Consider the following 16,736-nt stretch of genomic DNA (forward strand, 5'->3'; position numbering starts at 1 on the left):
AGATTGTTTGTCTGAAAGAAGATAGTCATTGGATAGTAATTGGGATAATTTTCGTTTTTGAGTGAACTAACCTTTTAATATTTTTGTGAAAACCATGATACATTCTTTTCTATTTAAAATAGAATAGAAAGTCAAGAAGAACAGCATTTCAGGTCAGCTATTGTCATCCTTTATGAATAAAATAATTAATTTATTTCCCCAAAAAAAACATTTGCACTGCAGTTTGTGTATAAATCTGTACGCAGATCCCCTGTAGTACCTTCACTGACCCCCAGGGGTCCGTAGACACCTATTAAAAGGCCCTGGATGTGGACTGACACTGTTTTATTCTGGCTGGTGTGTCTGAAAGCACCCAGCAGGGGGCACCAAACAACTGCTGAAGAGCAATAGGGACGATCACAAGAAAGTGACAGGAAGATGTTTTAGAGCAGGGGTGCCCAACCCTGCTCCTGCCATCGACTGTCCTGCACAGTTCATCTTCAACCCTAATCAAACACACCTGCCTTTAATTTTCAAGTGATCCTGAAGACCTTAATTGGTTGCTTCAGGTGTGTTTGATTAGGGTTGGAGATGAACTGTGCAGGATAGTCGACCAGTAGGAGCGGGATTGGGCACCCCTGTTTTAGAGGAAGTGATGGAATCTTGTGAGAGACTTTACTCCGTCATCAGCCTCCAACTAACTAATTCTCTGAAACCTAAAGATCTTGAATTGTGATTGTCTTTTTTGGGACTGGCTGTTTAAAGTTTGCACATATTTTGTATTTTCTTGCATCCATAATTTATCTAGAGTTTAAACTCTTATACTCCATTAGTTAAATTAGTATACTGAATGAAAACCTCGATGAAGTATGGTAGTCATAAAGTTCTTCTCACATGTGCCTGTGATCCGTTGATCATTAGATAGTAGAGTTTACTGAGGATGCTCTGCTGTAGCTGGTCCCACGACACTGATCTGTCCTCTCTCATCAGAAATGGAGGGCCAAATCTGCAGATAAACAGACATGAGATTAATGTGTTTATACTGTTAGTGAGTTTAAACTCAAATAGATGCAATTACTTTGTAAAAGTTAGCTAAGTAACACATTCATCATCTCTAAAAAGTATGAATGTTTTAGCTAATACACTCATGTTGCTTGTTTAAGATACAATGGTAAAATACCTGCGTATGGTGCAGGGAGAACGGGGCTAGTTGTCACACATTTTTACTTCAGTGAATCTTTAGGTTTCACACAGGTTTATTTTTTACAGTCAATTTCTATACACATACAGTACATTTTTGCAACAAAAAGCTATTGAACATTTCCATTACTGCCTACGAAAAAATATACAGTTCATTGATTACGGTGACTTAAAATGAAAATTAATTTATGGTTTTAGTATAATAATCCTGTAATGAGATAACTTCATCAATTAATATTAACAAGCTAAAGTTCAGCTAAATGTTTCATTGACATCCCACATTAAAATGTTTAAATTACGTTAAATAATGCAACGTTAGCATCATGAAGTACCCAGATACATGTTATTATTATAGGCAAGGCCTAAACTGTACCAATTAATTATATAGAACAATGTAACATGGGTCTTGTACCATCTCTCTATCCACCAAGGGGTCCATATTTAAAATATTAAATATGTACTACTGCAAATGTCTTATAAATCTCACTTAATTTCAGGTAGTGACTATGTAAACATTGTCACATTTTCAGGAGCAAGTTTGTCAGATAAATTACAGTTTAATTTTGGACACTATGTTCCAGTGTCCTTGAAATCCACCCCACCCTTTTTAGTTTTAGTTTTAGCAGCAGGAGGCTAGTGATTAAATTTCCAGCCAGATTTCTGCCACAGGACCTGTACAGCATAAATAAAGGAGACAAAACAAACACAAGAGAGCTGAGGGAAAGAGAGTTTTCAGAATGTGATAAACACGTAATTGTGTTGGGTTTCGCCTCAGCCAAAAACAACTGCGGAGTTTTCCCTGACAGGAGGCAGAGAGAGAGAACTGAGATCTGAACAAACATGCTTTGATGCTCGTAACATAACAGTTCGCCCCGGGCAACGACATGGTGAGATTTGGGTCTGTCTGTACATCAAGCCAACTAAATATCCATCCATTGCTTGATGCTGCAGACACTAAATAAATATCCTAAAACAGCATTTTACCTCAGTAATGTGGTGATGACAATTTTGGGGAGGTCAAATTCACCCTTGAGAGCATCTTGACATATTGCAATGATCTATTTGCTATTATCACATTAATGGCATCTATTATTAAATTACTGCATTACCTATTGGCAAGATTTTAATAGCCTAAATCAATGACTCAATTGCTATTTTGCTCTTGTTGAACATTATTTATTTGGCCAATGTGAAGTCAGCTGGAAAGGAAAGAGGGGAGAAAGTTATTGCATATTAAACAAAGATAACAAAGAAATAATCATGCACAATAAGGAAATGTATTTGCGTCAATTTAATAGGGTACATTTTTAATTTCACTTTGACTTCAAAGCAAAAACTTGCTGAAATCACTATAAGCCTACAACCTGCAACTAGCCACACACTAAATAAGTGTGGACACAAATGAGAAACTCGTTGCTGACTTTTTGAACTTTTCCACTATGTTTGATGTTGCACACTCTGAACATCAAAAGAACGTTCTCCTGCAATATACCTGCTTCTGTGATGAACAGCAACGTCCTTTTGGGTAGAAAACTCAATAGGGAACCTAATGCAAACTCTAATCTAACTCGCAAGTGCCCAAATGTCAATGCCATTAATTAGAAATAGTTTATCTTAATAATCTTAATGCTTCACATTGTTTTTTAGTATTATTTAAATTTATTTGAGTATTTTAGTTTAGTTTTTTTTAGGTTTTTCCATCTAATATTTATATTTCATATTATTTCAGCTTTATTGCTGAAATTTGTAAGCTGGAGAAACTGGAAGAACTGGTTGAGGAACGACCACCCCTATATGTCACATTCACCGCCTTCTTCCTCGTCTGTGTCTGCACTACACTTCCAAGAACCCTCCGTCATCATCACCTTCACCTGCACATCGTCATCATCATCCTCATCACCTGTGTTCACTCATCATCATCTCCCTCACCTGTTGTCTTGTCATTATCTTCTGTGTATTTAAGTTTCCCTGTTCACTTGGCTGGTGTTGGTTATTGTTTGTGCACTAGCACACTGTTTTGAGTTTGTTTGGATTTTCCCTATGGAAATAAATATTGAGTATTTTGTATCTTCGTTTGACCTTCGTCTTCTTCTTCAACCCACTGACGTTACACTATGAGAGAACTTCACTCTTGTGAAGTTAGCATCACCATTTGAGAAGCAAAGTCTCACCTCAGAATACATCTCTTCCCCTACTCCCTGTCTCTCAAGCTGAGATCACCAAAATTCACCCAAGAATCTATAATGTGAATAATTATCAATCATACAGTATTACACTTGTGTGGTATCGTTTGAAATGTCTCAGTGTGACTGGTACAAAGGTCTCATTCCCAAATAAGTAAAACAAAAGGTAATAAGGTTTTTAAGAGTTTAGAGATAACTGGCACACAAAAGAAGGTGGTCTCTAGGCAAATAGTCTCCTACTCCCAAAAGGTGTCAACTCTGAATGTAAATTCCCATTGTTAGCAGATGTTTCCATGTGAAAGAAGTTACAGTCTATTTAATAAAATGCAACTAGAGGATCAGCGCAATTCTGTACCTCAGATCAGCCCGTGAATGCTGAGAGCCTCCGGGACTCTCAGCATCATGTATTTCCTAATGTCGGGTTCGCATCTCTCCTCTTTATTCCAGAGCATTTGATGTTTTGTATTGATTATTTTTGAATCATGTAATTGGCATGATACATTTACCTGACATTATAAATTGTAAACATTTGATTTTATTCTAACGGACTCATTATTTGCAGTAAAGAGATAAAAGGAATAGTCAAACATTCGCTCAAATTTAATGATACACATATCATTAAAACCTTTTCATTTATGGAGTCAGATGAAATAACGAGAAAATACATATGATAAAATGTATTTGATTTAATCAAAAATACGTTGCCATGCGGAAAGACAGTAACACGCATAGACCTTCCCCGCTGGTCGGATGCCTACATTGGGCTTACACTATTAATGAAAACAATAGATAATACAGTTTTAGTTATGGTTAACACAAAAACACTGTTCACAAAGTGAAATAATGGGTTATTTAGGAAACCTCAGCAGATACCCCTTATGGCATCTGCCTGTTATGGAAGTTTCTACATTTAAACATTCCCGGTTAATGAACCTTTCCAGACTCTAACTTTACAGCGATAGGAATTATCACTTGTATCAGAATCTGGAGGGGGAAAAAAATCAATCAAAATATCACTGCTGGACATCTACTCATCAGTAAGAGACAACTATCTGTTCTAAGCTATCTCTCTATCACTTCCATTAAAGTGTGGGAGAAACTCACATCACAAAAGGCCATGGAACAAAATTTGATTTCTGGAGGCATTCACACCTAAGAGAGTACTGATCTCTGAGCGACTGTCTCTGTCAAAAGTGTGTCTGAAGGGTCTCTCTGATGTGACACATGTCAAAAAATCTTTGAGAAGCTTTTAGAGCAAAAGAGAAAGGGTGAGGTAAAGTTGTCACAATTGATATTTATCCAAGCCAGCTTTATGTGGCATAAAGTGGCCATATTTTACACTTGTAGCACTTGTAGTTTTTGTCCTCTGAAGTTCACTTAATGTGCTAGTTCAGACTTTTTCCACCCTATGTGACCCATGGAATTAAACATATCTTTAAGATTCATTTTTGTAAATGAACTTTGATATGATTGGCTAACCTCTAAATACCAGCATAGTGTTAATATAGTCAACAAAATTACTGGAGAAAATGTTTGTTAATGAATTTTTATCAACATTAAAAATGTGCGTGAGCGTGAAAAATAATTTGTTTATTACAGTTGTAAACTATTTTAATATAACTTAATATACACTACTATTCAAAAGTTTGAGGTCAGTAAGTTTTTTTTTTTTGTAGAAATGAAAACGTATTCAGTATTCAGCGAGGATGCATTAAATTGATCAAGAGTGACATTAAAGGATTTGACATTGTTACAAAAGATTTCTATTTGAATAAATCCTGTTATTTGGAACAGCCTATTCAAAGAATATTGAAAAAACATCAATGTTTACACAAAAATATTTAGCAGTTTTCAGTTTTAATTAACTGTTTTCAACATTGAAAATAATAATAAATGTTTTTTTGAGCAGCAAATTAGCACATCAGAATGATTTCTAAAGGATCATGTGACACTGGGGTAATGATGCTGAAAAAACCCAGGAATAAATACATTTGAAAAATTTGAAAAAAAACAGATATTTTAAATTGTAATACTATTTTATAAGAGTGAGCATAAGAGACTTCTTTCAAAAACATTTAAAACTTTTGAACGGTATAGTTTATGTTAAGAATATAAAACATACTGTTGACGAAAATATGACAAGAAAAAAATAAATTACACCACAAGATACAGAACTGTCAGTAACCCATGTTTCTGAGGAAGAAAATTATAGAAATCATGTGACAGTTAAATAATCTGGTCATAGTTAACAATGCTGCAGCCATGCAACTTAAAATGTTATTTCCATTGACTATAATTAGATGGCATTTTAGTCAGAGTAAATTGACAAAAATGAATGAATATGTCAAAATATTGACTATATTTAAAGGATTTTTTCTTCAAAAGACAAAAAATATGTCTAAAGAAATATGTAAGCTTTAACAAGTTTACACAGGGTGGGCCGAACTGATGAATACTGAACGTTATAACTGTAAAGACTTTTGTATGTGGTTCAAACCTACATCCGTTTGGTTACAAGTCCAGATCTGCAATTAAAAAAAGTTGGGATTTTGTGGGTTACCTCACTGCCTGCTGTCCTGCTCCGGCTGCATTACACACCAACAGCAAGATCTTCACCATCCCATCGGCCTGGTTCAGGAACTCCGAGGACAGCGCTCCGGACGCAGCCAGTCTGTGACCCGCCAGCCCAGACGAGGTGTACAGAGAGGACGGAAGACTGTGGTGGAACCCTGCGATGAGAGGGGGAGCCAAGGAGAGGTAGAGGTCACCTCCTAACACTGATCTGCGGGCAGATTTACTGTCTGCGGCTCCATCTAGCCGAATAATGTCAAACTTTATTGTGCTACAAAACAAGGTGACACGCACAGATAGAGAGGAAGAGAGTGACAGATGGAGACATGCAAATAGAGCACAGCAGACAGCAGACTGAACACAGTGGGGTGTATGACTTGACCCACACACATACACATACACACTAAATATACATCAAGCTTTCAGACGTTTTCTTCCTAATAAAGTACGACCGGGCAGCGGCCATTAAGACACATGAAATTAAGTACCCAGAACAAACTAATAAAAAAGACAGAGACTAGTATATTAGATATTTTCCAGAAGTCACCCAGTTAAATTGATCAAGGACAAAACAGACACATAGTTCAAAGGTGACATTGTTAAAAGCAGAAGTGTGTTATTTCTGCGCCTTGAACATCACAGAACAGAACTGGAACTTTAAAATGGTTTTTAAGACGCCCCTCATTGGACAAACAGATAGTTCCACATCAAACTCATGCTATTGGTAAAGTCAATATTATTGTGTCAGGCTGGCCTGGTTGTGCAAAAAGAGTCATGGTACTTTTCAGGAGAAATAACTTCTCTCAGCACATTAAATCGAGACGGTCTAACTTTGTTAATTTAGCACTTTAACACTTTACAGCTTTAATAATTAAAATTAAATCTAGCAAACAGAACACAGAATCAGTATCAGTATCGGGATACACTATACACTGCAATTCAAATGTTTAGGGTCTGATTTTTTTTTAAAGAAATTAACAGATTTGTGCAGCAACGATGCATTAACTTGATCAAAAGTGACAGTAAAGGCATTTATAATTTTACAAAATATTTCTATTTCAAATAAATGCTGTTCTTTTGAACTTTATATTCATCAACTTTATTCATCAAAAATTATCTCACGATTTCCACAAAAATATGAAGCAGTTTTGTGTGTTTTCAACTTAATTGTTTTTGTCAACTGTTTTCAGCATTGATAATAATCAGAAATATTTTCTACTAAAATACTTTCTGACCAAGACCCTTTCAACAATTCACTTTGATTTGCATTTATGCTGGCCTATGACTCAGCTTTGCGATTTATGGGAAATCAACTTGACAATGTCGATCAGCAAGACCATTACACTTTATGAACACATTACACTTTACAACAGGAAGGTCACATGTGCCATCATGGACAGATGGAGGCCTGGCTGGCTTTTTAATCAAGAAGGGAGGTTTCTATGGCTAAACATCAGGATGACTGTATTACCCAGCATCCTGTCTCAAGGTCTTTTCATATCAGGTTTTCAAAATGAAGAATGGGAAGGTCTTGGAATGACCTGGGCTGACTTTAAGTGGGTGCAATTGCTCTTCTTTCTTCTCATTCTACAAACCTTACTGAGTGCGTTTGAGGTTATCACTCAAGGGTAACACTGTGAGATTGTTAATTAAACACCTCTGCTCTCCACAGATCACACACCAAACCACCTGAACCCAACAGATTAATTACCTAAAGAGAACCTAATGAGACAGAACCTGGTTTCACAAATGCATTTATATTTGATATGCCCTGTTGAAGTTTTGATTTATATACTGTAAGGAGTGTGTTTTCAAAGCTGTAGTGCTGCCTGTATTGTAGACTTCAGGGTTGTTGTGCTTCATTCAGAATTAAAGGGGTATTTCAAATAAAACATGGCTGCCTATACAGTAGAAAGGTGTTTACATCGGTGCTAACTCACTACAGAAAGCAGAAAAAATGGCTGTTGTCTTCCCTTTTGCCAAATAGGTAGGACAACTTCAACACCCATAATGCACTGGACATGTTGCTGTCCAAGGCCACTCCCACCAGTCTACTATAGATACGCTTACCAGAGTCAAATACTTCCTTGCTTTAGTAGGAAATACTTCTTAGCAAACTTTTAGTCATAAAGTCGACTTGTATTGTTCCCAGGAGCAAGAATTCAAAGAGTAAATGTTTAGCGGGAGTGACTTACTTTTGGATTCTAGTGAAAGAAGCAGCGCATTGTAGGTAGTGATGGGAGAAACTAAGCTTTTCAAAGCTTCAAATCATTTGCACCAATTGCTTTGCAAAATGATTCACTGTTTCGAGCGTTCGAAACGACACGTGCTGGTGACCCCCTGCTGGTCAGAACAGTGTAACTGCAACAAAAACTCAGGCCAAACATGCATTAAAACAGCTTTTACAAACCCATTGCAAATGCTTTATTTAAGGCGAGACACGGCAGGCAAAAACATACATTTATTAATCAGTGGTCAGTTTTGAGATTTTGGGTTAGTTTACTCCAATATGTGTTCTTTCAAGCTGCTATAAAGAAAACGTTAAAAATATACATTAAGATTTTTATTTTATTACCTTTTGTTTACATGCGACAGTAAGTTTCTCCCGAACTTAACAGGAAGTTTGCATTCAAACGCGACACGCCGAGGTCCGTCTGTTTACTGAAGTCTGTCATGACCGGTATCATTGTGAAGCTCTGAGTCTCCTGCACAACGCTATGTAACCCAAATATGGGCATTTCCTTTCTATCAGTAACCAATCGTGAATGTCCAAAGGGGGATTTAAAGTTACGATTTCTCATTTAGAGCTATTTAAATCTTTAACTGCCGTTTTCTCAAAATGATTTTTTTGCGTTTTTTTTTTTCATTCTCCAGTAGGCCTATGTAGCACCTATGTACACCAAACTTTTTAGTTATACACTTAGCAGTATTCTGAAGATATTTTGAGAGGGATTTGTTAATAAATCATTCCTGGCCTGATTTATGTGACATTTTAATAAAAAAAAATATGGCAAAAATCTATTTTTTAAGGCTATGGACAGTATATTTTGATTTCCTAGGTAATGAAAGCATATATCCTGAAATCCCTCTGAGTTTTTATTTTCATCTTGTGTGTAAACAAAATGAAAAAAAGAATTTTACACCTGGCTTTATCATATGTTCAAATCTATCTACCGAAATTATATGCAAAATCGTGCATATTTAATTAGATAATGCCTAATTTGCATAATTAAACATACAAATTTCTAAAACTTGTAATACATTTTTTTTATATACTTGTGTAAGTAATCAACTGAGGAAGTTTCATGGTGATATCTATTATTTTAAAATTGTACCCTATTCACCTGTAGTGTCTCGCCTTAAATGAACATTTATCAAATGCAACTAATAATCTAATAAGATTAAATATCAAGTGTCTGTATAATATGGGTTTAGTATGTGTTCTTTTATACATTTTCAGGACTTGTTTTGTTTGTTCAATGGATGGCTCAGCCAATAAGAGACTATGAACTACTATTATTACTTTTAATTATACACCTCATTAAACATCTACAAATGTATTAAACTGACCAGAGATCAGGTAAAGATCATGGGCACTTGGTTTCATTGTGAATCTACATGATTCGTTGGCCCCCCAGCGGTGAACCATTGAAATTTTTAAACATTTCAAAACAGTTATGATTTAACAAAGCCTTGTTTATTGAAGTCACGTGACTTTGGCAGTTTTATATTTGCTCCGAACCACTGATTCGAAACAGAAGACTCATAAATGTTTTTAAGCTTCAGATTTTATTTAACTAATTTATTAATTTCCCAATACTGGACCAAAAACTAAATCACAGCGGAACTTATACAGCAATTTAATCCAATTTAAATCTAAATATCAATATACACGTATAATTTCAGTCAGAAAACAACTCTTATATTTAGATGTGGTTGATATATATAATATCCTAATAATCTTCAAAAAAAGCATCCTAAAAGGTAATATTTACCTGAGATTCGTGCAGATCCACCCCTGATGTAAAGAGGCGGGGCTTGGAAGGCATAGATGATGTCACTCTCTGCGATGCTGGTCAAGTCATCGTCATCAAAGAACGAGCGCTTGAAACCTGTTGTGTAGATCTCTGTCAATATTACCTAGTACAACAGAGAATTAAAAATTGAAAACTGAATAAAATTACTCAATTGTTGCAGGATATTATCATTAGATAAAGATACAACTAAATATTCAGAATTGAAGCACATTGTTTAATTTGATTATTTAAATAAATCACATTTATTAATACCCAATAAGTTAATAATAACACATTTAATGAGTAAAACAATAAAATAATCATCTTATAAAGCATAGTTGTAACAAAATCACAAACAAGTACCATTGTATTCTTAGTACTGGTATTGGAGTACCATGCAAATACCATAATACTGTATGTATATAATCATCAGTTTCAGTATCATGGTATATAGTATTACCATCTGACAACCACTGTAGCAGTGGGGAAGGGAAGGTGGTTTGGTCAGGTGATATATTGTTTGCAGGCATGAGGTCTGTCTGCGTGATGCTGTGTGTGCACCTGTCACCTGATCAGGAGAGATCTTGCCCTCATCCGCCACCATCCTGCGCAGGCACGCCAAAGAGCCGAAGAGAGGCACAGCGAGACCCACTCTCAGATACCGCTGCCCTTTACTGCTGAACACCAAAGTCACACACACTGGTCTGCAGAGAGACAAGAAAACACATCCTCTATGATCAAAAAGCAGCTTTCAAATTTTACTGATACCAATGAAGGGCATGTCAAATCTCAAATAACCTCTTTCAAAGGCTACAAAAGCTAGCAGGTGGGTGTGGCTTCAGCAGGCTGGTGTGGCTAAAGGATTCATCTGATTGGCCACTCGGTTAGGCACTGCTGGTAAATGTTAACTACACAGATATCCTGGCAATCAAAAGTAGCTGTGTATACCTTTTAAAGGTTTGGGGTCTGTACGATTTTTGAAGGTTTTTGTAATAAGAAATAATACTGTTTTCTAACTGTTTTCTATTGTAACATATTTTAAAATGTAAATTATTCAGCATCATTACTCCAGTCTTCAGTGTCATTTTACAACAGTGTCACTTCAGAAATCATTCTAATATGATTTGATGCTCAAGAAACATTTCTGATATTTTTTTATGGAAACCATGACATTTTTTCAGGAGTCTTTGACTGAAGTTCAAACAAACAGCATTTATTTGAAATAGAAATATTTTATAACAATATAAATATCTTTACTGTCACTTTTGATAATTTTAATGCATCCTTGCTGAATAAAAGTATGAATTTCTTTTTAAAATTATTAGTGACCCCAAACTCTTGAACTGTATAGCTCCAGCTGAAGTAACATCATCTACTACGCCATTATTTATACTGTGATCTGGTTTTCATCTACTCTTCAGAAACAGTGTGAAACTTTAGTGAGAGAGCTACACAACCCTAACCCTGCTGAGATTTGACCTACAGCCTGAAAACGCCTTCAACAGACATAAACTACTGTGAATACGTGTGGCGTTAGATGCTGAATGAATTGCCGGAAGGAGTAAGGCAATCGGCCATGTAGAAAGTGCCACACCTCAAACAGTTACCCAAATTTTTTAACTGTAAAAATGTTTACATTTTTTTAAAATTTAATCGCAAGCCTGGTTTTTATGAACATGTATATATAGAAATATCTGATGAGACATCATACTGTATGTGGGACAATAGTTTTGCCTTTGTGATATAAAAGTAACAGCAGTTTCTCCAAAAAAAAACAACAACAGGCTATCCATCAGGCTATCTGGCTATCCATCTGTTGCTGCTGGTTTGAGTGCTTTATTGTTTTTACTTACTCTTGTCTGTGTTAGTCATTCATCTGTTATTTTGCTTGGTGATTTTAATATACATGAAAACACTGCACAATGCAAAGAATTGATGTCTGTGCTGGACTGTTTAAACTTAACTCAGCATGTAACTTTTGCTTCTCACTCCAGGGGTCATATACTGGATCTGGATGTACATCTGGCTTATATAATATTCTTGTTAGTGGCTCTAATTTTGCTTTCTCAGATCACAAACTCATAAACTTCAATATCTATGTCACCACTGAAAATGCTCACCTATCGTAAAATCAATTCTGTGAATCCATCTTCTTTCTCTGTTTCAATAAGAGCTTCAACCTTGTCAGAATGTTTACTAGGCATGCTCCTGTTAAAACTAGACTGGTTCCATCTACTCGTGCCTCACCCTGGATCACTCCTGAACTACGAACGATAAAACTGAGGGTCGCCGCTTAGAAAGACTACACAGGAAAACTGGACTCATTGTGCACTTTATGGCTTTTAAAGAACATTTGCTCAACTACCGTACAGCCCTCAACGATGCAAGATCCTCATATTTCTCCTCTACTATTGTGTTGTAGAGTCTACTACAAACTCACTTATGCACCACAACATGTTAATTTGGGCTCTGGGGTGCTTGTGAATAGCTTTTCCCAATTCTTTTCAGACAAATTGAAGTCAATCACTGAATCCATCACCAAAGACACCCCTCATACAAGTGACTCAAATGTTCATTTTATGTAATCTGATTCAGCTCACTCAACAAACACTCTCTCTGCTTTTACTCTGACTATTCCTGTTGCCATAAGTGATATAATTGTGAAGTATAATTCCACATCCTGCCAGCTTGATCCTACACCTACTGTTTTGCTTAAGTGTGGCTTCGCAATTGCGATCATTTTTAGATGTAAAAGTGATACTCCACTTTTTTTGGAAATAGGCTCATTTTACAACTCCCCCAGAGTTAAACAGTTGAGTTTTACCGTTTTCGAATCCATTCAGCCGATCTCCGGGTCTGGGAGTCCCACTTTTAGCATAGCTTAGCATAATGAATTGAACCGGACAAGACCATTAGCATCTCTCTCAAAAAAATTAACAAAGAGTTTTGATATTTTTCCTATTTAAAACTTGACTCTTCTGTAGTTACATCGTGTACTAAGACCGACGGAAAATGAAAAGTTGCGATATTCTAGGCTGATATGGCTAGGAAAATACTCTCATTCCTGCGTAATGATCAAGAAACTTTACTGCCGTACCATGGGTGAAGCAGGCGTAATGATATGACGCAGCGCCTGATAATAGTCCCCAGCTCAGTAGCCTATTATCAGGCGGCATGCGCTGCGTCATATCATTACGCCTGCTGCACTCATGGTACGGCAGCAAAGTTTCTTGATTATTACGCAGGAATGAGAGTATAGTTCCTAGCCATATCAGCCTAGAAAATCGCAATTTTTCATTTTCCGTCGGTCTTAGTACACGATGTAACTACAGAAGAGTCAAGTTTTAAATAGGAAAAATATCGAAACTCTTTGTTCATTTTTTTGAGAGAGATGCTAATGGTCCTGTCCGGTTCAATTCATTATGCTAAGCTATGCTAAAAGTGGGACCCCCAGACCCGGAGATCGGCTGAATGGATTCGAAAACGGTAAAACTCAACTGTTTAACTCTGGGGGAGATGTAAAATGTGAAAAAAAATTCCAAAAAAAGTGGAGTATCCCTTTAATGGTCTTTTTGAACCTTTTTAGTCAGGATTTCGCCCATCTCATAGCACTGAAACTGCTCTTCTTCGGGTGGTTAACGACATTCTTTAGTCCATGGATTCAGGGTTAATAAACATCTTGATGCTTCTCGATCTAAGCGCTGCATTTGACACAGTCTGCCATGAAATACTGATCTCTCAGCTTTCTAAAATCGGCATCACTGGTTAAGCTCTTTCCTGGCTCATTTCCTACATCAGCGACAGAAAGTACTATATCACCATACAAGGGAATAGATCTGCCACTGCTCTGCTTACACAGGGTGATCCTCAAGGTTCAGTTCTTGGCCCACTATTGTTTATCATCTATATATATATATCCACTTGGTGACATCCCACGCAGGCATGGACTTCAATTTCATTGCTATGCTGATGACATTCAAATTTATCTTACCACCAGCTCCGATAGGCCATCCCTGCCGGACTCACTCACTGCATGTATCCGGGACATCAAGCATTGGATGTCCCTGAATTTCCTCAAATTAAAATAATAAAAAATGAGATATTGGTGATTGGCTTTGCTGCCTCAGTCAAAAGGATGGACCTGTCCTTTGATATTGATGGAGTTCATGTTAAGCCTTCGTCATCTATTCCTAACCTTGGTGTCTTAATCGACTCAACTCTATCTTTTGGCTCTCATATTTCTTCTCTTGTTAAAAACTTTTTTCCATCTTCGTAATATTGCACGTCTTCGATCTTTTCTCACTCTAGCTGATGCTGAAACCTTAATTCATGCATTAATCACATCACGTCTGGATTATTGCAATGCTCTATTTCTTTGTCTGCCCAAAAAACTTATTGTAAGTGTCACATGCCTGTCCTGTCTTGTGTAGCACATGTGGTGTTTGTGTTCCTGTCACTGTTTGACCCCACCCTCCTTGTTATCTCATTATTGGTTTCATTTGCCCCACCTGTTGTTCCTTATTACCTGCCTGATTTGTCCCTTTTATAAGTTCCTTTGTGTTTGCAGTCTGTGTCGGATCGTTGTCTTGTACACGTCTCCTGTTCTCCCGTGACCCCTTTTGGTATGTTCGTTTTTGAAGATGTTTTGTATTTAGTTATGTTTTCCCCCTCGTGGGTTTTGTTTTGTGTTTAGTGTTTCTTTTGTAAATAAATTCTTTTTCCCTTTGCATTTGAGTCCTCCCTTTGTTTTCTGTAATTCACGTGACAGAACGATCCGACCATGTCAAGGACTCAGCAAAGGGTCTCTTCCCCAGCCACCGAGCGGGAGAGGAGGCAAAGTTTTGAGGGGACCCGGTTGGTCATATTTCGCGGGACCCGTGGAGGCCGCAGTAGAGGAGGTGGGCGAGAGGAATTTCAAGACCACTCTCCACTCTGGCCCCTCCTCGACCCAGTTCCGGTGGTCCCAGTTCCGGTGGTTCCGAAACGGAGGAGGAGAGGAAAGAACCCCTCCATGGCTATGTCGGTGGTCTCTGTTCCGGTGGTCTCTGTTCCAGCGATCCCTGTTCCGGTGGTCCCTGTTCTGGTGGTCCCGAGTCTGGTGGTCCCGAGTCTAGTGGCCCAACCCGAGACTGTTCACGTTCCGTCTGCCCAGTCAGAGACTGTTCAGGTCACATCTGCCCAGCCAGAGATGGCTCAAGCCACGTCTGCCCAGTCGGAGACAGATCGGGAGATGCCCATTCTCATGGCCGGGGGGGCACTGATCGGCTATTTAGAGCGTTTAGCTCGGATCCTGGAGACGCCCTTCAAACCTTCAGTGTCTGTTCCTGAGCCGGAGCCAGTGTCTGTTCCTGAGCCGGAGCCAGTGTCTGTTCCTGAGCCGGAGCCAGTGTCTGTTCCTGAGCCGGAGCCAGTGTCTGTTCCTGAGCCGGAGCCAGTGTCTGTTCCTGAGCCGGAGCCAGTGTCTGTTCCTGAGCCGGAGCCAGTGTCTGTTCCTGAGCCGGAGCCAGTGTCTGTTCCTGAGCCGGAGCCAGTGTCTGTTCCTGAGCCGGAGCCAGTGTCCGTGTCTGTTCCAGTTCCAGTTCCTGAGCCGGAGCCAGTGTCTGTGTCTGTTCCAGTTCCTGAGCCAGTGTCTGTTCCTGAGTCTGTGCCTGTGCTTGTGTCTGTTTCTGTGTCTGTTTCTGAGCCGGTGGTGTCTGTTCCTGAACCGGAGGCGTCTGTTCCTGAGCCCTCAGTGACCGCATCACTGGCCATTATGACCACAGCGATGTGGTGTGTGTGGGCTACGCACACACTTGGACCGGTGGTGTCTGTTCCTGGGCCGGTGGTGTCTGTTCCTGGGCCGGTGGTGTCTGTTCCTGAACCGGTGGTGCCAGTTCCCGAGCCGGTGGTGCCAGTTCCAGTGCCCGAGCCGGTGGTGCGAGTCCCAGTACCCGAGCCGGTGGTGCCAGTTCCAGTTCCAGTGCCAGTTCCGGTGGTGCCAGTTCCAGTGCCCGAGCCGGTGGTGCGAGTTCCAGTACCCGAGCCGGTGGTGCGAGTCCCAGTACCCGAGCCGGTGGTGCCAGTTCCAGTGCCCGAGCCGGTGGTGCCAGTTCCAGTGCCCGAGCCAGTTCCAGTGCCCGAGCCGGTGGTGCCAGTTCCAGTGCCCGAGCCAGTTCCAGTGCCCGAGCCGGTGGTGCCAGTTCCAGTGTCCGAGCCAGTTCCAGTGCCCGAGCCGGTGGTGCCAGTTCCTGAGCCGGAGCCGTCTGTTCCTGCGCCCTCAGTGACCGCGACACTGGCCATTATGGCCACAGCCATGTGGTGTGTGTGGGCTACGCACACACTTGGACCGGTGGTGTCTGTTCCTGGGCCGGTGGTGTCTGTTCCTGAACCGGTGGTGCCAGTTCCCGAGCCGGTGGTGCCAGTTCCAGTGCCCGAGCCGGTGGTGTCTGTTCCAGTGCCTGAGCCGGTGGTGCCAGTTCCAGTGCCCGAGCCAGTTCCAGTGCCCGAGCCAGTGGTGCGAGTTCCGGTGCCCAAGCCGGTGGTGCCAGTTCCAGTGCCCGAGCCGGTGGTGCCAGTTCCAGTGCCCGAGCCGGTGGTGCCAGTTCCAGTGCCCGAGACGGTGGTGCCAGTTCCAGTGCCCGAGCCGGTGATGTCTGTTCCTGAGCCGGTGCCTGTTCCCTGGCCGCCCGAGGGAGAGTCTCCGCCCTGGCCGCCCGAGGGAGAGTCTCCGCCCTGGCCGCCCGAGGGAGAGTCTCCGCCCTGGCCGCCCGAGGGAAGGTCTCCGCCCTGGCCGCCCGAGGGAAGGTCT

At 39.9% G+C, this 16,736-nt stretch overlaps 1 protein-coding gene across 1 annotated transcript in view; it reads right to left on the minus strand.

Annotated features, from left to right (window-relative positions):
- usp43b (ubiquitin specific peptidase 43b) overlaps positions 1-16,736 on the minus strand; it is an 80,146-nt gene that overhangs the window by 21,257 nt on the left and 42,153 nt on the right. The window contains exons 5-8 of the mRNA XM_081372422.1: positions 10,518-10,653; positions 9,929-10,073; positions 5,923-6,091; positions 874-985 (exon numbers count right to left, since the gene is read on the minus strand). Of these exons, the coding sequence (XP_081228548.1) occupies positions 874-985; positions 5,923-6,091; positions 9,929-10,073; positions 10,518-10,653 (562 nt within the window). The remainder of the gene's footprint in view (positions 1-873; positions 986-5,922; positions 6,092-9,928; positions 10,074-10,517; positions 10,654-16,736) is intronic.

The sequence above is a fragment of the Scardinius erythrophthalmus genome (assembly GCF_964197995.2).
Source record: "Scardinius erythrophthalmus genome assembly, chromosome: 1".
Lineage (NCBI taxonomy): Eukaryota > Metazoa > Chordata > Actinopteri > Cypriniformes > Leuciscidae > Scardinius > Scardinius erythrophthalmus.